Genomic DNA, 24,203 nt, shown 5'->3' with positions numbered 1-24,203 from the left:
TTACAGTACTGTTTTATTTTGGCTCTGATGCAGTCTGTGTTGCTTTTCAGCAAGTGTCTGTTCGTCTCTTGTCTTTCTCTCGCTTTCACGCCAGCTCCGCCACTTCTCTTCTTCCCGGCTGCTGCCTTTTAACAGAGCGACAGCTGATTAGATATACAGGCCCAGGTGGGCCATCTACGCACCTGTCGGTGATCTCAAAGCCGGTCCTGGCACACCCTGCTTGCATGTCACCCTCCACAATATGTTAATACCGATGAATAATAACATACATTTGTTTTTAAATTTATCTGCATTTTTTTTTTTAGCCTCGTAAAGAAAATCTTACCATCACAGCAAATGATACGATGACGCCATTGTGACCACGCCCCTAATTTCACAGGTATATTGGCAATCTAGGGAAAAACCTGTAAACTGCCAGTGCATTGACATATACACATACATGTAATGATTTAAACACAGCAGACGTCAATTCACGATAATAAACATTAATCAAAGTGTGTTTATTTGCTGTGCAATCAATAAAGCTACCTTTCAGCTTTTACTGTGTGTAACATTTTGCAATCAATAAAAGCTGACCTGGCCCGACTTCTAACCCGACGGCTGCTTTAGAGTACAGTTGACCGTATGGAATACAACATTTTGAACGTTTTGGTCATTTGCATGGCTATAATCTCCACCTTAACTTCATTGCATGCAGAATAAAAAATAAATCCTGTTAACTTGTTGCTTTAAAAAGCTTGCAAGCTGCTCGCTTAGGAAATTGGTGTTTTATTTTCTGGCAGGAAAAAAAAAACAATTGTCTGCAATTAGTTTGACGGCAAAAAGGCATTGACAGGCGGTGAAGGAGGGCGTGAAAAAGGAAAATCATACAGCACAAAAATGAGACTGTGTGAAATACTTTCTTTTCAGTGACATGACAGCAGACCCTATAGCCAGTTTTAGTTTGTGTAAATAGGTTCAAAATGTTCTATACAAACTGAGATTATTCACATAGAGCTAAGGCCATGCAGTAATGGAGAGAGCTCATTAAATAGCAGCCACGGGGATGCTCTGGGGGACCCTGATGGTGCCATTTTCCCGAATCATGCCACATCCTCCTACGTGACAACAACTCTAGACTTGCGTGACAGTAGAAAATGACAACTTGTGAAATTACTGATCTCAACTCAGCTGCACGATCTAATAAAATCCAATACAAGTGCCGGAACGAAAAAAAACAACAACCCTCCATTGGAAGGATCGTCACAGTTGCCAGAGGGGAATGGTGAGGGAGGGCCTCTGCTTGAGCGAACTGATCCAAGCTACTGTCTAATTTCTGGCTAGTCGGAAACACTGGATCCAGCGGCCGACCTTACTAATACATTTTACAGTCTTCCTCTCAGGGAAATAAAGCCACTGGTCAATCTAAAGTTCTTTATAATATATAGGCAGAGTAACAAGGACCATCAAGACAGAATAGGAATATTATCAAGTTTTACTAAAGCTTCAGGAGACCAGTCCTTACAAACGCGCTAATACCAGCATCCAGAAGTGGTCTGAAAGCCAAACGGAAAGAGACAACTTATTGAATACGGAAACAGCCCCCACCCTGCCAAAAAAGGAATACAGCCTCATTGTTCTAATACTGACAAATTAAAAAAGGGAGTATGCTATACTCACATTCCAACCTTTCAAGGTAAAGTACAGAGTTTACTTGCGGACATAACATACAAGCAGAAAGAGTACATGTGGGAAAATATTAGCTGCTTTAAACATGACTGGATAAAGAAAGAGCTCTTAAAAATAAATGCATTCTCCACAATTCTCAATTAGCATCTCGCCTACAAAAGTTAGCGTGCTAACTTTAGCACGCTAAAATTAAACTGCTAACTTTTTTAGATAACTTTTAGTTTTTTTCTGTAATTAGACAGCCATACACCTTACAGTCATATAACTTAGTATGTGACAATTGCTAACTAGCTGTTTGAGCTAATTTTGCGACCGTTTAACATAGTCATATAACTTGGTATGTGACAGCTTTTAACCGTTAGTGTGTTAACGTTAGCATGCCAGCAAGCTAACTTAATCATGCTAACTTTTTCATCTAATTTTACTTTTTTTCCTATAGTTCCGCAGCCTTACGACCGTGTACCTTGAAATGTGAGACATGCTAACTCTTAACATGCCCTTTTTAGCATTTTAGTGTAAACATGCTAACGTTTTAGGCTAGCTCTGTAGCTTTTTTCGTACATTCTTACCTAAAACTCACAGATTGTGACACTAGGCACCATCTTCAAAGCACAGCGGTTTCCGGCGACGCCCGGCCTGAGGTCCAGGGGATGGATAGCAGGCCCATCAAAATATCCCCAGGATTATCTAGATGCAGCTGTGCAGTCAATAAGTACTATATTAGGAAGTTGCCTACAGCCACAGCTGTTAATGACATTTTTTAAAGCTAATTAGAGACCCTGGGAGTTATTTGTTTTGTCTATTACACACATACAGAGCCACCCAAATAATATGAATGATCAAATTATTACCTCCTTGAAAATTGAACTGTTACCGTAAACGCATCGTTTTCAATGTCTTGTATTGGTTTTTATTAGATTAAGCTGGGCAATATGGCCTTTTATTAGTATCTCAATATTTTTAAGCCATATCACGATGCACGATATAGATCTCGATATTTCGCCTTGATGCATATAATCACAGCAGTATGATGATTCTATGTGTCTACATTAAAACATTCTTGTTCATGCTGTATTAAAATATGCTAATTTTAAATGTTCATGCAGAGAAGGAAACCACAATTAAGTCAATTTACCAAAACTATATTTATTAAACAGTTATTAAGCAGTGGCAGAAACATTCATGTAATTTCAAAACAGAAAGTGCAAGATTGTCAGAGACATTTTAAAACAAGCCAATAGTGCACTTTTGTGCATGATGTCAATAAGATGACATATCAAAACAACACTAAATTAAACTGCACTTTTTGTACAGAACGCAACCAAAATAATTTAAAACAAATACAGTGCACTTTTGTGCATGATGTCAAACAAGATATTTCAATAAGTGTCACATACAAATGAGCTGCGTAACAGAAAATCAAATAGTGTGTGTCATTTGCTATGTGGTAGGTTACTACGGACGTTATTCAATTCTGTTGTTGACAATTTTTTTCTCATACGATCTGGAAATGGTTGCTTCGGCATTTTGTGGGTATGGCACCGAACGGAGATTTTGACATACAGTTTCAAGCACTCTTTGGGGTACTTTTCAAATGACGCTACAAATTAGCAGTAGGTGCTACTCTTTCTAACAACGCTTTTGCCGCATACTTATTCGACATATTCCCGTTTGAAGCCAAACCACCGCCAGACGATGGACCCCGTGCTGTTTTTCTTGGGAATGAATTCTTCCTTCATTTTTTACCAGATCGGCACCTTCTTCTTTTCTCGTATTACCACTCGCATCACTCCGCTAGCATCCTCAGCTAATGTTACCCATGCTGCTACCGAGGGTGTATGACGCGACAGTGTGTGACGTATGTAAGAAGGTGCGCTTTTCTGTGAGAAGGAGAGACAGGAAAAAATGAGAGAAACAAACGGTATGAGGACGTATACTCGAATATCACAATATAGCCATTTTCTAAATTAGCGATATATCGAGTATATCGCCCAGCCCTAGCTAGTCGTATTGTAGTTATTAAGAAAAAAAATAACAGGCTATCACTAAAGACTCCTTTGCAGAGCAGCGTTCATTAAAGGCGACAAGCCTTTTCCCAAGTGGTATTGATCCGATTGAAGTGGTCCTGTCGGCTCCCCTCACTGCTGATCCCTCGCTGAAATTAGGCTATTTGCCATCCCATCTTTGTAGACATGCGCCATGGGACATCCATTCGATGCATTATCAATATTTAATAAGTTTGGGAGTAGAGAAAGATGAGCACTCGCACAAGTGTCTGGCAAGTTAGCCAAGCGGGGACGCGGCTCGCAGTGCGTTTGCATGGGGACATGGATGATTTCCCTGGTGAGCCTGTATCCATGCCGCCTTCCTCCCTGTCTGCTGCCAGTTACGGCGGGACCTTAATCAGGCACATGAAAGCATCTCCTGTGGCACCGCCTCTTGTCCCCACCGCTCACCTGTCGACGACTTGATTTACCCTCGCAGCTTCCCAGTGTCCACCCTGAACATTCTCACAAGCGCCGAGAATTCCCACCCGAGTTCAAAGGGCTAATGTAAATTACACATAGGAATGTGGCTTGATTTAAACTAGTCATTGCCTTCCAGACAGCTGCCGAGGTTTGAATGTGTGTTTGCAAGTGCAGTCAAACCGATCACCTACTTTTGTTGCAAGGGGATTACCTTATCGGAGTCAGCAGCGGCAGGAGCTTTGTCGTCTCCAACGTGCGATTAGCTGTCATTGTGTAACAGTGTAATCTTTGCAGATAGGGACCTTTTTCTTTATTTCACTCTCTCAAAGTTCTGCGAACATATCTTTCTTTTTAATATTCCTAAAGGACTGCAAATTTGAAATGCAAAATGCTAGAACTCTGTTTTTGTGGAATGTCTAGTAGGTTGGAGACTGAATGTATTGATTAGAATTTGATTAACAGTATATCCCAGGCTATAAAGAGCTCTTAAAATTAGGGATGTCCGATAATATCAAACTGCCAATAGTATTGGACGATAAATGTTTTAAAATGTATTATCGGTATCAGTTTCATAGTTATCGATGTCAGATTCAAAAAGTTAAATTTATGACTTTTTAAAACACCGCTGTGTACACAGACTTAGGGAGAAGTACAGAGCGCCTGTTACGTCTTCTGGGGCACATGGCTGCGCTGGTAGTGTTCCTTCCGAGGCAGAAAACAAGCAGGAGTAGCGTGCATGTAAGATTAAGTTTTATTAATAAATGAAACACAGGACAAAAATGCAAAACTAAGGACGCTAACAAGCGTGGAGCTAAAACAAACTAATGTATACAATGTTAATAAATACAAAATCAGGAGAACGTAAATGTTGTCTATAGCAAACATTGACCCAGCAACTACTGCTGCATCAAACTATGAAGGGAAGTGATTAACCAAAACACCTGGTGGGAACACTAATTGCAAAATCAGTGCCCAAGGGAAACCAACAGAAAACAGAGATAGAGGGTGCACCAAGGAAAGAGACTAAATCAAGAAAACGACCAAACATAAATCATGCCATGATCCGGGTAACGGATCACACTGTGAATGCCACACTGTGAACCCACACCAAACAAGAATGACAAACACATTTTGGGAGAACATCCGCACCGTAACACAACAGAACAAATACCCTGATCCTTTGCAGCACTAACTCTTCCGGGACACCACAATATATACCCCCTACCCCGACCCCACCCCCCACCACCTCAACCTCCTCATGCTCTCTCAGAGAGAGCATGTCCCAAATTTCAAGCTAGTGTTTTGAGGCATGTTAAAAAAAAAAAGCACTTTGTGACTTCAATAATAAATATGGCAGTGCCATTTTAGCATTTTTTTTCCCATAACTTGAGTTGATTTATTTTGGAAGCCTTGTTACATTGTTTAACGCATCCAGTGGGGCATCACAACAAAATTACGCACAATAATGTGTTCATTCCAGGGCTGTATGTATCGGTATCGGTTGATATCGGAATCAGTAATCAAGAGTTGGACAGTATCGGAATATTGGCAACGAAGCCATTATCGGATATCTCGACTTAAAATAGGTGTGCCTTATAACCCGGTGGGCCTAATGTACGCCATAATTCTGGTTGTGCTTACCCCCCTCGAAGCTATTAAATTTGGTACATGGTGTAATGATAAGTGTGACCAGGAGATGGCAGTCACACTTAAGAGATTCGCCAGTAAACAACACAAAAACTTTAAATGTTCCATTCAGAATATAGAACATTACACACTGCGCTCAAAAATCTGTCAAAATGTTTTTAGTACGAGTTTGGTAAGCTATGAAGCCGCACAGCTTGATGGATTGTCAGTAGAGATTTCTGATAATGGCTTTTTTGCCGATATCAGATATCCAACTATTAATTACCAATTACGATATCAACCGATACCAATATATACAGTCGTGGAATTAACACATTATTATGCCTAATTTTGTTGTGATGCCCCGCTGGATGCTTTAAACAATGTAACAAGGTTTTCCAAAATGAATCAACTGAAGATATGGAAAAAATACATACATGTACACTGGCATATTTATTATTGAAGTCACAAAGTGCATTATTTTTATTAACATGCCTCAAAACAGCAGCTTGGAATTTGGGACATGCTCTCCCTGAGAGCGCATGAAGAGATTGAGGTGGGGGGTGGTTGTTAGCAGGGGGGGTGTATATTGTAGCTTCCCGAACGAGTTAGTGCTCCCAGGGGTTCTGGGTATTTGTTCTGTTTTGTCTATGTCGTGTTACTGTGCGGATGTTCTCCAGAAATGTGTTTGTCATTCTTGTTTGGTGTGGGTTCACAGTGTGGCGCATATTTTTATTATTGTTAAAGTTGTTTATACGGCCACTCTCAGTGTGACCTGTATGGCTGTTGACCAAGTATGCATTGCATTCACTTGTGTGTGTGAAAAGCCGTAGATATTATGTGACTGGCCAGCACGCAAAGGCAGTGCCTTTAAAGTTTATTGGCGCTCTGTACTCCTCCCGACGTCCGTGTACACAGTGGGGTTTTAAAAAGTCATACATTTTACTTTTTGAAACAGATACCGATAATTGTGAAACCGATACCAATAATTTCCAATATTACATTTGAAAACATTTATCGGCCGATAATATCGGCAGTCCGATATTATCGGACATCCCTACTTGTCTGCACAATAAACATACAAGTATTATTATGGTACGTGTATAAGAACCGCAAAATGGCACCTATTAGCAGACATTATCTGCCGCTTTGTTTCGCAATATTATGCAAAAGCAACTTTTCTTACCTTCTGGTACCTGCTGATTTGTATTTGGCATCTGCATAAGTACTGAAAATTTGCGTACGTCCGCCATTGTAGTCTGTGGGGACAGCGTCATCGATAAGCTTCTTCTTTTTCTCTACCTTCTTGTTTGGTATTAATCTTCTGCTGTTGCCATTTCTAATATAAAGTAGCCTAAAGTTCTTACTTATATCTATCAGTAGACCGGCCATCAAAGCGCTAAAAACTGTAGTGGTTTTACATAATTCACCCGTCGGAACCATAGTTTTTGGAGAGTTCCGGGCAGATGGTTTTTCACGGAACACATTTCCGGTGTTGTTGTTGCACTAGTGAGCCATGGATAAGGATTGATCTATTGATTGAAACTTTTATTAGTAGATTGCACAGTACAGTACATATTCCGTAAAATTGACCACTAAATGGTAACACCCAAATAAGTTTTTCAACTTGTTTAAGTCAATCAATTCATGCTAAGATGCTGCTCCGTTATTGATTGAAGTAAAGTCTGAATGTCATTAAAACAGTTAGCTCCATTTTTTTTACACTTCTTCGACACCCGTCCTTGCACGCTACACCGCTACAACAAAGATGGCGGAGAAAAGACGCTGTCAAAGGTGAGTCATGTCGGTAAGATCGCCCACAAAACGGCGCATCCGGAAGAGACGCTCAGTAAGCTACTGGGAAATGGTCTGTAAAACCTCATCTGTGCAACATTTTGACCAAAGAACCACCATTGCGTGTTATGTAGACCACAAGATAGTGTTTTACATTTAGAAAAAAATTCATATAATGACCATTTTTATGCGCCTTGCGCATTTTGTCTGAAAAAAGATCTGGATAGACCCACTCGTCGGCAGTGCGTCGTTTAATCCGGTGCGCCAAGGGTCCGAAAAATACTGTACATTTCCTTGATAAAATAATTCAACAATCAAATTGTTGTTATTCCTAATATGGCAGGAGTGTCTCTCTCAATGTGGTGAGCCCCTGTTCACATGCAAGTGTTGTAATGAGGAAAATAAAAAGGCTGCCTGGAGACAAAAGTCAACTGATGTAGCTTAACTATAGCTGACATTGTTTATCTTTAACTTGTAAATTGCTGAGACTGAAACACCAGCACCTGTGTGCTTCCAAGTAGTGCACTCCATTTTTCCTCATTTACAGTAAATGCTCCAATCTATGCTTCAATTCAATAAATCGCTGAGTCCAAAACGGTGGAACATTGCATTACAGCTGTAGGCAACCTCAGGATGTAGTCTTTTATTAACTTTACTAACTTAGCTCAATCTTTAGTCTGTGTGCGCTTCAAAACGTACTCAATTGTTGGTGTGGTTGTTCAACTTGTGTACTGTAGGTTACACATGTGCCGTGCGGTTAATAATAAACTTATCAGTGATCATAATGCCCGTGAATTAATCGATTTTATTGATTATTTAAAAATGTTTTTGTCGCGGAATAAATAAATGATTTAGTTCTTTCTCCTCTCACACACTGCAAAGCTTATCTGCAGTACATTGCAACAAAAGACAGCAAACTTATTCCAGCAACTAAAACAGGGCCATACAAAACCCAAACACTACAAATAAACAACAAATACAATGTATTTGCATTCATGCAAATACATTGATAGATGTGGACATAGGGCTGTGCGATATATTGATGTACTCGATATATCGCGGGGTTGTCTCTGTGCGATATAGAAAATGACTATATCGTGATATTAGAGTATACTTTCTCCCGCAGTTGCTTTTAGCTGCAGGCATTACACTACAGGCTCTTCTCACTCTTTCTTGCCTCTGCTTCTCACAGACAGCAAGCGCACCTTCTTACATACGTCACATACGTATACGCCCTCGCGGAGCAGAGAGGTAGCAGCATGGATAACAATAGCTGTGATGCTAGCGGAGTGGTGCGAGTGGTAATATGAGAGAGAGAAGGTGCCAATCTGGTAACAAATGAAGGAAGAATTAATTCCTAAGAAAAACAGCAGGGGGTGCATCGTCTGGCGGTGGTTTGGCTTCGAACAGGAATATGTCGAACAAGTATGCAGCAAAAGTGTTGCTACAAAAATTAGCACCTAGTGCTAATTTGTAGCATCATTTGAAAAGTTACCCGCTAGAGAATGAAGAGTGCTTGAAACTGCATGTCAACATCTCCATTCGGTGGCATACCAACAAAATGCCCAACAACCATTTCCACATGTACGCCATACAACAACAAAAGGAGATACCTACCACAGTGAAGGACATTCCCTATTTGATTTCAAATTATGCAGCTCATTTTTATTTGACACTTATTGAAATATCTTGTGTGACCTCATGCACAAAAGTGCACTTTATATGTTTTAAACTATTGTAGTGGCGTTCTGTACCAAAAGTGCTCTTTAATTTAGTGTTGTTTTGATATGTCATCTTAGTGACATCATGCACAAAAGTACACTAATAGCTTGTTTTAAAATGTCTCCGACATTCTTGCATTTTCTGTTTTGAAATTTACATGAATGTTTGTGCCACTGCATAATAACTGTTTAATCAATACAGTTTTGGTAAATTGACTTAATTCTCTGCATGAAAGTTTAAAACGAGCGTATATTAATGCAGTATGGAAAATAATGTTTTAATGTAGACACATAAAATCATCATACTGCTGTGATTATATGCATGAAGCGTTAATTCAAGTCTAAGGCACAATATCGAGATATAATATTGTGTATCGTGACATGGCCTAAAAATATCGAGATATTAATAAAAGGCCATTTAACCAAGCCCTAGGCCAGGGGTCGGGAACCTTTTTGGCTGAGAGAGCCATGAAAGCCAAATATTTCAAAATGTATTCCCGTGAGAGCCATATAATATTTTTTAACACTGAATACAGCTAAATGCGTGCATTTTTAAGTAAGACCAACATTTTTAGAGTATAATAAGTCTCCTATTCTTTTTAATAACATTGTTATTCTAAAGCTAACCAATAATAGATATAATACTTCTTCCCATTAATGCAACTTCTTGAACAGGTTGGATTAAAATGAATGACAATGTTATATAATTTGAACGTCATTTTTAACACTGTGATTACCAGCAGAATTATTCATTACTTATCGTGTTAAGCAATGTAGGCTAAGATTTACCTGAGAGCCAGATGCAGTCATCAAAAGAGCCACATCTGGCTCTAGAGCCATAGGTTCCCTACCCCAGCCCTAGGCTGTACAAATACTTTGAAGTTAACATCCTCATGTACCGCTCACATGTCTCGGAACACAGGCATTTTGTACATTCTAATATTGTTGAAAGGGCAGAATAGTGTTGCAGTGGCTGTTGCTCCTGCCTCACAGTGAGGAGAGCCTGGGTTCGATTCCCCAGGCTCGGGGTTAGTCTGTGTGGAGTATGCATGTTCTCCCTGTGACTGCTAGGGTTCTGTAAATTCTGTAGTTTTTTTTCAAAACAGGTTAACAATATATCAGTTTTTTTCATAGTAATTCAACTTAAGCAAAAAACAGTTAACTGTAAAATGAACGGATTCATCAACAACATACCGCAATGTCCTACACATCGTGACTGCCGGTATTTTAACGCAAATTGTGTAGATTTTTATTTTTTTATTTTACAGTGTAGATATTCACAGCAGAGTTACCATTCATATGCAAAACATGTTCTTTTGACTTTCTCTTTTTCCGAGCAGCCCGTGAGTGTACAACAAAAGGTGTCTGCAGCCGTGTGCAGTGCATTCGTGCATACTGTTGGTTGATAGTCCATCCATCCATCCATCCATCATCTTCCGCTTATCCGAGGTCGGGTCGCGGGGGCAGCAGCCTAAGCAGGGAAGCCCAGACTTCCCTATCTCCAGCCACTTCGTCTAGCTCTTCCCGGGGGATCCCGAGGCGTTCCCAGGCCAGCCGGGAGACATAGTCTTTCCAACGTGTCCTGGGTCTTCCCCGTGGTCTCCTACCAGCTGGACGTGCCCTAAACACATCCCTAGGGAGGCGTTCGGGTGGCATCCTGACCAGATGCCCGAACCACCTCATCTGGCTCCTCTCGATGTGGAGGAGCAGCGGCTTTACGTTGAGCTCCTCCCGGATGGCAGAGCTTCTCACCCTATCTCTAAGGGAGAGCCCCGCCACCCGGCGGAGGAAACTCATTTCGGCCGCTTGTACCCGAGATCTTATCCTTTCGGTCATGACCCAAAGCTCATGACCATAGGTGAGGATGGGAACGTAGATCGACCGGTAAATTGAGAGCTTTGCCTTCCGGCTCAGCTCCTTCTTCACCACAACGGATCGATACAACGTCCGCATTACTGAAGACGCCGCACCGATCCGCCTGTCGATCTCACGATCCACTCTGCCCCCACTCGTGAACAAGACTCCTAGGTACTTTAACTCCTCCACTTGGGGCAGGGTCTCCTCCCCAACCCGGAGATGGCACTCCACCCTTTTCCGGGCGAGAACCATGGACTCGGACTTGGAGGTGCTGATTCTCATTCCGGTCGCTTCACACTCGGCTGCGAACCGATCCAGTGAGAGCTGAAGATCCCGGCCAGATGAAGCCATCAGGACTACATCATCTGCAAAAAGCAGAGACCTAATCCCGTGGCCACCAAACCGGAACCCCTCAACGCCTTGACTGCGCCTAGAAATTCTGTCCATAAAAGTTATGAACAGAATCGGTGACAAAGGGCAGCCTTGGCGGAGTCCAACCTTCACTGGAAACGTGTCCGACTTACTGCCAGCAATGCGGACCAAGCTCTGACACTGCTCATACAGGGAGCGGACTGCCACAATAAGACATTCCGATACCCCATACTCTCTGAGCACTCCCCACAGGACTTCCCGAGGGACACGGTCGAATGCCTTCTCCAAGTCCACAAAGCACATGTAGACTGGTTGGGCAAACTCCCATGCACCCTCAAGAACCCTGCCGAGAGTATAGAGCTGGTCCACAGTTCCACGACCAGGACGAAAACCACACTGTTCCTCCTGAATCCGAGGTTCGACTATCCGGCGAAGCCTCCTCTCCAGTACACCTGAATAAACCTTACCGGGAAGGCTGAGGAGTGTGATCCCACGATAGTTGGAACACACCCTCCGGTCCCCCTTCTTAAAGAGAGGGACCACCACCCCGGTCTGCCAATCCAGTTGATAGTCTTGGATTTAAAAAATCCTTTTCCCCCCTCACTCCTGTACCATCTTGCCTGCTTGGACTAGTTGTCCAATTTTATCTCGTAATCTTTCACTGTCATGTCATCCAGCCTTACTGTGTGTTTGTTTTTCCTACCTTTTTGTCTGCACACCTGTGTCTTTGCCGGCGTCACCCATCCGCCACCACAACGGATGCCCCCTGTCCTCTAGGCAATTATCTTTCAGTTTTTCCCTTACACGCTCCCCGGTGATCACTGTGTTATATACCTTGTTGTTTTTGTCGTGTCGTGGTCTTTTCAGTTTTGTTGCTTCGTTATTCCCCTCAAAACTTGCACATCAAGGCTGGTTTTGCTTCCTTACAGGTTGATTGAGGTTGTTTGTGTCTGCGTGATATTATTTCAGAGTTGGCTGTGCTTATTTCTCCAGCACCTGCTCTTCATATTCCCGCATATGTAAAATAAAAAAAACATTTTGGCTACACACACAACAGCTGGAAGAGCAATTCAACCTAAAAACAATTTAATTGTATTTAATTATTCAAAATGAAACACAATTTAAAACCTGTAGGGGCGGCGTCCAATGATAATAGGCATGCTTATGCTCAAGCTACATCACGTTAGAATAATTATTTTTCTTTTTTTAAATATGCCAACAAGCCTGAATGTTACCAGGTTTTTTTTTTCAAGTGCGTAAATGTCACCAAGCCTTTAAATGCAGCTATTGTGGAGCCTAAAGGTTTCTGTGTTGTCTCACATTACTTCCATCTCAAGAATTTTGCATATAAACTAGGGCTGGCCGATATGGCATTTTTTTTTTTGATTGATTGATTGATTGATTGATTGATTGATTGATTGATACTTTTATTAGTAGATTGCACAGTTCAGTACATATTCCGTACAATTGACCACTAAATGGTAACACCCGAATAAGTTTTTCAACTTGTTTAAGTCAGGGTCCACGTTAATCAATTCTCGATATTTTTAGGCCATATCACGATACACGATATATATCTCGATATTTTGCCTTAGCATTGAATGAACACTTGATGCATATAATCACAGCAGTCTGATGATTCTATGTGTCTACATTAAAACATTCTTGTTCATAGTGCATTAATATATGCTCATTTTAAACTTTCATGCAGAGAGGGAAATCACAACTTAGTCAATTTAGCAAAACTGTATTTATTACAGAGTTATTAATCAGTGGCACAAACATTCATGTCAATTCAAAACAAAGTGCAAGATTGTCGGAGACATTTTAAAACAAGGTATTAGTGCACTTTTGTGCATGATGTCACTAAGATGACATATCAAAACAGCACTAAATTAAAGTGCACTTTTTGTACAGAACGCCACTACAATTGTTTAAAACAAATAAAGTGCTCTTTTGTGCATGATGTCACACAAGATATTTCAATAACTGTCGAATATAAATGAGCTGCATAATGGGCTCCGCGTACGTTATCTCCTTCTGTTGTTGACTTTTTTTTTTTCATACGATGTTGATCTGGAAATAGTTGCTTCGGCATTTTGTTAGTGTGGCATCGGCCGGAGATGTTGACATGCAGAGTTTCAAGCAAGTGACTTTTCAAATGATGCTACAACTACATTAGGAGTGCTGCTACGTTTTGCAGCAACGCATTTTCCGCATAAATGCCGAACATATTCCCGCTTGAAGCCAAACCACCGCCGGACGATGGACCCCGTGCTGTTTTTCTTGCGAATTAATTCTTCCTCCATGTGTTACCACATTCGCCCCTTCTCTCTCTTGCATTACCAGGAAGAGTGGGAAACGCATTCAGTGTAATGCCCACAGCTAAAAGCAACTGCCTGAGAACGTATACTTGAATATCACGATATAGTCATTTTCTATATCGCACAGAGACAGACCCGCGATATATCGAGTATATCAATATATCGCTCAGCCCTACAAAGAGGTATTTGGAATAAATGGAGTATGATTATTTGTTTTGATTTTTGTTCGCAGAGTTATGTGATTTAGCCTCAAAATAGAGACATTAATAGGGATGGCAGCAACCAGAACGGATCATAGTAACTTCAGGTCAAATTAGTTTTCTTTCTAAATGGCCTGTCAATAAGTTGATTGTAAAAATTGCCACACAAAATACTTACAATTAGAGATGTCCGATAATGGCTTTTTTGCCGATATTCTGATATTGTCCAACTCTTAATTATCGATTCCGATATCAACCGATATATACAGTCGTGGAATTGACACATTATTATGCCTACCGTATTTTTCGGATTATAAGTCGCAGTTTTTTCATAGTTTGGCTAGGGTTGCGACTTATACTCAGGAGCGACTTATGTGTGAAATTATTACACATTACCGTAAAATATCAAATAATATTATTTAGCTCATTCATGTAAGAGACTAGATGTATAAGATTTCATGGGATTTATCGATTAGGGGTGACAGATTGTCTGGTAAACGTATAGCATGTTCTATATGTTATAGTTATTTGAATGACTCTTACCATAATATGTTACGTTAACATACCAGGCACGTTCTCAGTTGGTTATTTATGCGTCACATAACGTACACTTATTCAGCCTGTTGTTCACTATTCTTTATTTATTTTAAATTGCCTTTCAAATGTCTGTTCTTGGTGTTGGGTTTTATCAAATAAATTTCCCCCAAAAATGCGACTTATACTCCAGTGCGACTAATATGTTTTTTTTCCTTCTTTATTATGCATTTTCGGCTGGTGCGACTTATACTCCGAAAAATACGGTAATTCTGTTGTGATGCCCCGCTGGATGCATTAAACAATTTAATAAGATTTTCCAAAATAAATCAACTCAAGTTATGGAAAAAAATGCCAACATAACTCTGCCATATTTATTATTGAAGTCACAAAGTGCATTATTTTTTTTTAACATGCCTCAAAACAGCAGCTTGGAAATTGGGACATGCTCTCCCTGAAAGACCATGTGGTGGTTGAGGTCGGTGGGGTCGGGGGCGGGGTTGAGGTAGGGAGTAAGGGGTAGTGGCGGGTGTATATTGTAGCATCCTGGAAGAGTTAGTGCTGCAAGGGGTTCTGGGTTTTTGTTCTGTTGTGTTACGGTGCGGATGTTCTCCCGAAATGTGTTTCTCATTCTTGTTTGGTGTGGGTTCACAGTGTGGCACATATTTGTAACAGTGTTAAAATTGTTTATACGGCACCCCTCAGTGTGACCTGTATGGCTGGTGACCAAGTATGCGTTGCGTTCACTTCTGTGTGTGAAAAGCCGTAGACATTATGTGATTGGGCCGACACGAAAAGGCAGCGCCTTTAAGGACATCCCTACTTACAACAATACAGATTGATTGCAAACAAATATAGTGTGTCCCGTGGTTAGCAAAATACTTCTGCTCACTAGACTGCTTACAATTGTTGAAATTACTCATGTTTCTCAACATGAATCGTTTGGCTGAAAATGCTTATACCTTCACTCATACTTATGTGATTTATCTCTGAACCCCAAGCTGCTTTGCATTCTATTGTTCTGCTTCTTTTCTGGTGTTTTTAATTGTCAAAATGAATTTTTTCTTTCAACATGGGTGTCATCTGAAAGTCATACAGGAAAACTATTACCAAAAAAATGGTGTTAATTTTCCGAGTGACTAATCAAGGAATTCATTTCATAATAATGTCTGGGATTACTCGGAAAAAAAAAAAAAACACTTAAAAAAACATGGACTGCTTCTTTCTTTCCAGTGAGCTGCACTGAGACGGTGGTAGGCCTGTACGGTGAAACGCTTGAGATTCCGTGCAACAAAGGAGCCGTAAAAGGGGAAAAAGCGACGTTCACTCAATGGAAATATGTAAGTCGCCACAGAGGTCAATGGATTCAAAATGGTGCTGTCCGTCTGACACCCATTTATCATGTCTGAACCACGCCCAGTCTAAGTGCATTTGCTGTGCGACGGAGCATGCATCTGTCCCTCAATGTGACAGTGTGTGCGTGCGTGAGAGCGGTAGTGTGTACCTCATGTGTTTTTTCAATAAATCATTTCTACTCTGTTCTCCAGGACAAAGGAGACAGAATTCCAAGACTCCTCTTGAAGAAAAAAATAAATCAGAGCATCTCCATTGATGCCAGTGATGAATACAAGGACCGCATAAACCTGGCTGCCAACTTAAGTCTGCTGTTGACTGCCGCCAAGTTAACCGACCAGCACTTGTTCACCTGCATGGTTCTGCAAGTGGACGGCATCATGGAGTACCCGGTTCAGGTGGTCGTCAACAGTGAGTACCGGAACTGGAGCACGTACCGCTGCCCCGTAATAGAAACACCTGCATCATTAACATGCCTTTGTATTGCAGAGGCGCCTGAAGGTGTGGAGATTTCTGACAAAGCAGAAGAGCTTGAGTTTGGCAAACTCACTAAGGTAATATTGCTTATACTGGCGTTATTTTACAAACCCCGTTTCCATACGAGTTGGGAAATTGTGTTAGATTTAAATATAAACGGAATACAACGATTTGCAAATTCTTTTCAACCCATATTCAATTGAATGCACTACAAAGACAAGATATTTGATGTTCAAACTCATAAACTTTATTTTTTTTTGCAAATAATAATTAACTTAGAATTTCATGGCTGCAACACGTGCCAAAGTAGTTGGGAAAGGGCATGTTCACCACTGTGTTACATCACCTTTTCTTTTAACAACACTCAATAAACGTTTGGGAACTGAGGAAACTAATTGTTGAAGCTTTGAAAGTGGAATTCTTTCCCATTTTTGTTTTATGTAGAGCTTCAGTCGCTCAACAGTCCGGGGTCTCTGCTGTCGTATTTTACGCTTCATAATGCGCCACACATTTTCAATGGGAGACAGGTCTGGACTGCAGGCGGGCCAGGAAAGCACCCGCACTCTTTTTTTTACGAAGCCACGCTGTTGTAACACGTGCTGAATGTGGCTTGGTATTGTCTTGCTGAAATAAGCAGGGGCGTCCATGAAAAAGACGGCACTTAGATGTCAGCATATGTTGTTCCAAAACCTGTATGTACCTTTCAGCATTAATGGTGCCTTCACAGATGTGTAAGTTACCCATGCCTTGGGCACTAATGCACCCCCATACCATCACAGATACTGGCTTTTGAACTTTGCGTCGATAACAGTCTGGATGGTTCGTTTCCCCTTTGGTCCGGATGACATGTCGAATATTTCCAAAAACAATTTGAAATGTGGACTCGTCAGACCACAGAACACTTTTCCACTTTGCATCAGTCAATCTTAGATGATCTTGGGCCCAGAGAAGCCGGCGGCGTTTCGGGATGTTGTTGATAAATGGCTTTTGCTTTGCATAGCAGAGCTTTAACTTGCACTTACAGATGTAGCGACAAACTGCATTTAGTGACAGTGGTTTTCTGAAGTATTCCTGAGCCCATGTGGTGATATCCTTTAGAGATTGATGTCGGTTTTTGATACAGTGCTGTCTAAGGGATCGAAGGTCGCGGTCATTCAATGTTGGTTTCCGGCCGTGCCGCTTACGTGGAGTGATTTCTCCAGATTATCTGAACCTTTTGATGATATTATGGACCGTAGATGTTGAAATCCCTAAATTTCTTGCAATTGCACTTTGAGAAACGTTGTTCTTAAACTGGTTGACTATTTGCTCACGCAGTTGTGGACAAAGGGGTGTACCTCGCCCCATCCTTTATTGTAAAAGATTGAGCATTCTTTAGGAAGCTGTTTTTATACCCAATCATGGCACCCACCTGTTCCCAATTAGCCTGCACATTTGTGGGATGTTCGAAATAAGTGTTTGATGAGCATTCCTCAACTTTACCCGTATTTATTGCCAACTCTCCCAACTTCTTTGTCATGTGTTGCTGGCGTCAAATTCTAAAGTTAATGATTATTTGCAAAAAAATAATGTTTATCAGTTTGAACATCAAATATGTTGTCTTTGTAGCATATTCAACTGAATATGGGTTGAAAATGATTTGCAAATCATTGTATTCCGTTTATATTTACATATAAATGTATATATGTAAATATACTTCACTTCACTACATCTAGCACAATTTCCAACTCATATGGAAACGGGGTTTGTAAGAAGCTAACCATCAAGGGAAGCCCCTTCTCCCGTCCTAAGGCCGTGTTACTACAGTAACGAGCCCTTTGAAGTGGCGCTCATGAATTTGTAACGAGCACAATCCCCACTACCGCAATTAAAAAACCCAATGGAACAGGAGAGGCTTTTTAGAAAGTCTTTGGGCATTACATGGTCTATTGCCTCGAAAAGTCCTTAAGGCCTCAGCAGGGGGCTCAGGTTCTACTGAGATGTTATCCTGTATCAAATGTTTTTGAATGTTTTATTCGCCCTTTTGTTGCACAGTTGGCCACATGTGTCGCACGAGATGCCAACCCGGCGGCCAAAATCATATGGCTAAAGAACAACAAATCCCTGTCGGATGATGGAAAAGGTATGTTGCAGATCACTCATCTAGTGGTACGCCAAAAAAAACACTTGATTCAAATACAGTGTTTTATTTTCCTCTAATCAAACGAGGGTTGTCCCGATACCAATATTTTGGTGCCGGTAGTAAAATTGTCAGAAAGTGTTAGTTTTATCTTATATTGAAAACATTTTTAAGATGTTAGATATCCTGTGCTCTTAATTTGGCGATCAAGTCTGAGATGTCATTTCCATGTGATAGAGCAGGGGTAGGGAACCTATGGCTCTTTTGATGACTGCATCTGGCTCTCAGATGAATCTTAGCTGACATTCCTTATCGCAGTGGTGTCAAACTCAAATACAGAGTGGGCCAAAATTTTAAACTGAACAAAGCTGCGGGCGATGATTGAACAAATTAACCATTTAATAGGGACCCAAACATGTTTTGCATTGAATATTGAACAAGCAAGGCTTATATAACTTTATAGTGACATGCAAAATCGAGTTTCCAATAATAATAAAAATAAAAAAATAGCAATGGCATATCAAATAAAATTTAAATAGAAATTGAATGCCTCTTTTGTATTTGCAGCCTTCTGGGGTAAATATCAAAATAAACTTCTTAATTACCGATTCCGATATCAACCGATACCGATATATACAGTAGTGGAATTAACACATTATTATGCCTAATTTTGTTGTGATGCCCCGCTGGATGCAATAAACAATGTAACAAGGTTTTCCAAAATAAATCAACTCAAGTTATGGAAAAAAATGCCAACATGTCACTGCCATATTTATTATTGAAGTCACAAAGTGCATTAGTTTTTTTTAACATGCCTCAAAAAAACAGCTTGGAATTTGGGATATGCTCTCCCTGAGAGAGCATGAGGAGGTTGAGGTGGGCGGGGTTGAGGTGGGGAGTAAGGTGTAGCGGGGGAGTATATTGTAGCGTCCCGGCAGAGTTAGTGCTGCAAGGGGTTCTGGGTAGTTGTCCTGTTGTGTTACGGTGCGGATGTTCTCCCAAAATGTGTTTGGTGTGTGTTCACAGTGTGGCGCATATTTGTAACAGTGTTAAAGTTGTTTATACGGCCACCCTCCTTGTGACCTGTATGGCTGTTGACCAAGTATGCCTTGCATACACTTGTGTGTGTAAAAGCCGCATATATCATGTGACTGGGCCGGCACACTGTTTCTACGTAGGAAAAGCGGACATGACGAAAGGTTTTAGAGGACGCTTAAGGAAGTGTTTTTAAGGCACGTCCCCCATCATGTTGTACGGGGGGAAATCGGGAGAAATTCGGGAGAATGGTTGCCCCATGGTGATTTTCGGGAGGGGCACTGAAATTTGGGAGTTAGCAAGTATGAGTATTAGCTGTGAATGCGGTGTTACAGCGACACCGCCGCTGTATAATACCGGCGGGCCAGCTCTAATGTTAATTTGATATTGCATCAAGGGCCAAATGAAAATACAAGGCGGGCCACATTTGGCCCGCGGGCCAGAGTTTGACACCCATGCCTTATCGGGATAAGTAATGAATAATGCACCAGTTCGAGGTTTTGGGTGGCTCAGCCAATCCCAGCCATCTTTTGGGGTACAGGAAGGTCGCATTATTGGTAAGAAGTATTGTATTTAATATTGGTTAGCTTCAGAATAACAATGTTATTAAAAAGAATGAGACTTATTGTACTCTAAAAATGTTGGTCTTATTTATAAATGAACGGATTTAGTTGTATACACTGTTAAAAAATACTATATGGCTCTCACGGGAATACATTTTAAAATATTTGGCTTTCATGTGATAGAGTAAGGTTACTCTGGATGCGGAATGCTGGTCTGATATCTTCTTAGGACAAGGACTCCGGTCGGAGAGTAAGGCACAGAGAGGCTTTCAGTCACTGTTTTAGTCAGGAACGCACACAATGCTGTTTACACAATCACCCAAGAGCCCATATTACGCAGAGACGCTAAAAACAGGAAATGACGTCAAAGACTAGATCGCCAAATTAGAAGCACAGGAAATCTAACATTTAAAACTGCGTCAGAATAAGATAAGACAAAAACATTTTATGACAAAAATGTATTTCAATGCTTTTCGATACTTTTTTATCCATCCATCCATTTTTTACCGCTTATTCCCTTTCGGGGTTCTTTTTTATATTTTTCATAATAAAGGGGACCACAAAAAATGACATTATTTGCTTTATTTTAGCAAAAAATCTTATGGTACATTAAACATATGTTTCGTATTGCAATTTTTTTAAATAAAATAGTGACAACTTGTATTTTATTAGTGAGTAAGCAAACAAAGTCTCCTAATTTAGCTGCTGACAAATGCAGGTACATATCGTTTTCTATTTTATTTTGTCAAAATTCTAAAAGACAAGTGGTAGAAAATGAATTATTCATCTACTTGTTCATTTACTGTTAATATCTGCTTACTTTCTCTTTTAACATGCTCTATCTACACTTCTGTTCAAATGTAATAATCACTTATTCTTCTGTTGTTTGGTACTCTACATTAGTTTTGGATTATACCACACATATGAGTATCAATCCAATACCAAGTAGTTACAGGATCATACAACGGTCATAATTTAAGTCCCCATGTGTCCAGGGCCGTATTTCCTAAGTTTATAAACATAATATACATTTTTTTAAGAACGAGAAATTTTTTTTGATGCTAAAAAAAAATATTGATGTAATCATAGTAGTATCGACTAGATACGTTTTAACAGATCGATAAAAATCAGTAGCAAGTTGAATGTAGATAAATGGAGCGGAGTAAAAGTAGCGTTTCTTCTCTATAAATATACTCAAGTAAAAGTAAAAGTATGTTGCATTAAAACTACTCTGAGAAGTACAATTTATCCCAAAGGTTACTCAAGTAGATGTAACGGAGTAAATGTAGCGCGTTACTACCCACCTCTGAAAATAATATATGGACCTGATGATTATGATTAGGAGTGCTTGATCGAGTGGAAAGGAAAATGTAGGTCTCTGATCACAAGGTCAAGTATATTGCACAAAACAGCAGCAACCGAACCAATATTGTAATAACAGTAAACTGCTGAGGGAACATTAATACCGCTGATGAGTTGCTTGTAGACTACAGTATGGCATGTGTACAATCACTCAGTTTCACCCCAAAGGCTGACTAGCACGACCAACATGTTATAGCGCATGCAAATGTACAAACCCTGTTTCCATATGAGATGGGAAATTGCGTTAGATGTAAATATAAACGGAATACAATGATTTGCAAATCATTTTCAACCCATATTCAGTTGAATATGCTACAAAGACAAAATATTTGATGTTCAAACCGATTACATTTTTTTTTTTTTTTTGCAAATAGTCATTAACGTTAGAATTTCATGCCAGCGACACGTGACAAAGCTGTCGGAAAAGGTGGCAATAAATACTGATAAAGTTGAGGAATGCTCATCAAACACTTATTTGGAACATCCCACAGGTGTGCAGGCTGATCGGGAACAGGTGGGTGCCATGATTGGGTATAAAAACGGCTTCCCAAAAAATGCTCAGTCTTTCAAAAGAAAGTATGTGGCGAAGTACACCCCTTTGTCCACAACTGCGTGAGCATATAGTCGAACAGTTTAAGAACAACGTTTCTCAAAGTGCAATTGCAAGATTTTTAGGGATTTCAACATCTACGGTCCATAATATCATCAAAAGGTTCAGAGAATTTGGAGAAATCACTCCACGTAAGCGGCATGGCCGGAAACCAACATTGGATGACCGTGACCTTCGATCCCTCAGGCGGCACTGTATCAAAAACTGACATCAATCTCTAAAGGATATCACCACATGGGCTCAGGAACACTTCGGAAAACCACTGTCACTAAATACAGTTTGTCGCTACATCTGTAAGTGCAAGTTAAAACTCTACTATGCAAAGCGAAAGAAATTTATCAACAACATTCAGAAACGCTGCCGACTTCTCTGGGCCTGAGATCATATGAGATGGACTGATGCAAAATGGAAAAGTGTTCTGTGGTCTGACGAGTCCACATTTCAAATTGTTTTTGGAAATATTCGACATTGTGTCATCAGGACCAAAGGGGAAGCGAACCATCCAGACTGTTATCGACGCAAAGTTCAAAAGCCAGCATCTGTGATGGTATGGTGGTGCATTAGTGCCCAAGGCATGGGTAACCTACACATCTGTGAAGGCACCGTTAATGCTGCACGTTACATACAGGTTTTGGAACAACATATGCTGCCATCTAAGAGCCGACTTTTTCATGGACGCCCCTGCTTATTTCAGCAAGACAACGCCAAGCCACATTCAGCACGTGTTACAACAGTGTGGCTTTGTAAAAAAAGAGTGCGGGTACTTTCCTGGCCCGCCTGCAGTCCAGACCTGTCTCCCATCGAAAAAATGTGTGGCGCATTATGAAGCGTAAAATATGACAGCGGAGACCCCGGACTGTTGAACGACTGAAGTTCTACATAAAACAAGAATGGGAAAGAATTCCACTTTCAAAGCTTCAACAATTAGTTTCCTCAGTTCCCAAACGTTTATTGAGTGTTGTCAAAAGAAAAAATGATGTAACACAGATGTGAACATGCCCTTTCCCAACTTCTTTGGCAAGTGTTGCTTGCAGCCATGAAATTCTAAGTTAATTATTATTTTGAAAAAAAAAAAAAAAAAAAGTTTATTAGTTTGAACATCAAATATCTTGTCTTTGTAGCATATTCAATTGAATAAGGGTTGAAAATGATTTGCAAATCATTGTATTCCGTTTATATTTACCATATTTTCCGCACTATAAGGCGCACCTAAAAACCTCAAATTTTCTCAAAAGCTGACAGTGTGCCTAATAATCCGGTGCGCCTTTTTATATGGACCAATATTGAGCCACAACAGGTCTCGCAACTATGATAAGCAGCCACCGACTTCATTTTCCCCTGTAGAAGAAGTGTTCTTCTTTTTCTACGGTAAGCAGCCGCCAGCTTAATTTTCCCCCAGCCGCCGACCTTACTAATGTAAGCACCAGCCTACTTCCTTTTCCCTCGTAGAAGAAGAAACGCGCGGTGCATGCTGGGATATATGACTGTGGGAGGCGTTCCGTTTCTGTGTGTTTATGTAAAGACCCCAAAATGGCTTACGACACAGAGTTTAAACTCAAGGCAATCAGTCACACATTAGAACAAGGGAATAGAGCAGCAGCAAGAAAATGTAACATTAACAGCAGCGAGACTGACTCGTTTAATGACGACTTCGACAAGACGCATGTTGGATGTCGTATTCGCCCAACTGTTTGATTCGAACTCTGAAGAAGAAGAATTTGAGGGATTGGTGGATGAGGAATAACTTAATAAAGTGAGCTTTACATGTTTATTGTGTGTTGTGTTGTGTGACATCATCGTTTGAGCAACGTTGAGTTATTGATATATTATTGCTTTGCACTATTTCGAGTGTTACTATATTGTGATTGCACTAACGTTTGTTTTACCGTAACAGTATCAGACTGTTTTTTACGTGTTTATTTAATCGGGGAAAATAATAGAACAGCTGTTTATTCATTTTGGGAGTGAACGGAGTTGTCAGAACGCTGGTTTGTAATCTATTAATAAAGTTTGACTGACATATCTGACTGTTTTGTTAACCTTCCCTTTAGCGCAGCTCCATCTAAAGCATTGGTGTCAAACTCTGGCCCACGGGCCATATCTGGCCCGCCGTGTAATTT

General features: G+C 40.5%; 1 protein-coding gene across 2 annotated transcripts in view; it reads left to right on the top strand.

Moving 5' to 3' along the window:
- The window catches only part of alcama (activated leukocyte cell adhesion molecule a), a 154,885-nt gene that overhangs the window by 74,217 nt on the left and 56,465 nt on the right, over window positions 1-24,203 (top strand). For both annotated transcript variants that reach the window (XM_061878046.1, XM_061878044.1), the window contains exons 2-5: window positions 15,798-15,904; window positions 16,112-16,328; window positions 16,407-16,471; window positions 18,429-18,516. In XM_061878046.1, the coding sequence (XP_061734030.1) occupies window positions 15,798-15,904; window positions 16,112-16,328; window positions 16,407-16,471; window positions 18,429-18,516 (477 nt within the window). The remainder of the gene's footprint in view (window positions 1-15,797; window positions 15,905-16,111; window positions 16,329-16,406; window positions 16,472-18,428; window positions 18,517-24,203) is intronic.

Source organism: Nerophis ophidion, linkage group LG18 (genome assembly GCF_033978795.1).
Source record: "Nerophis ophidion isolate RoL-2023_Sa linkage group LG18, RoL_Noph_v1.0, whole genome shotgun sequence".
NCBI classification, from domain to species: domain Eukaryota; kingdom Metazoa; phylum Chordata; class Actinopteri; order Syngnathiformes; family Syngnathidae; genus Nerophis; species Nerophis ophidion.
The sequence above is the reverse complement of the archived record's forward strand: the minus strand, read 5'-3'. Positions and strand labels throughout refer to the sequence as shown.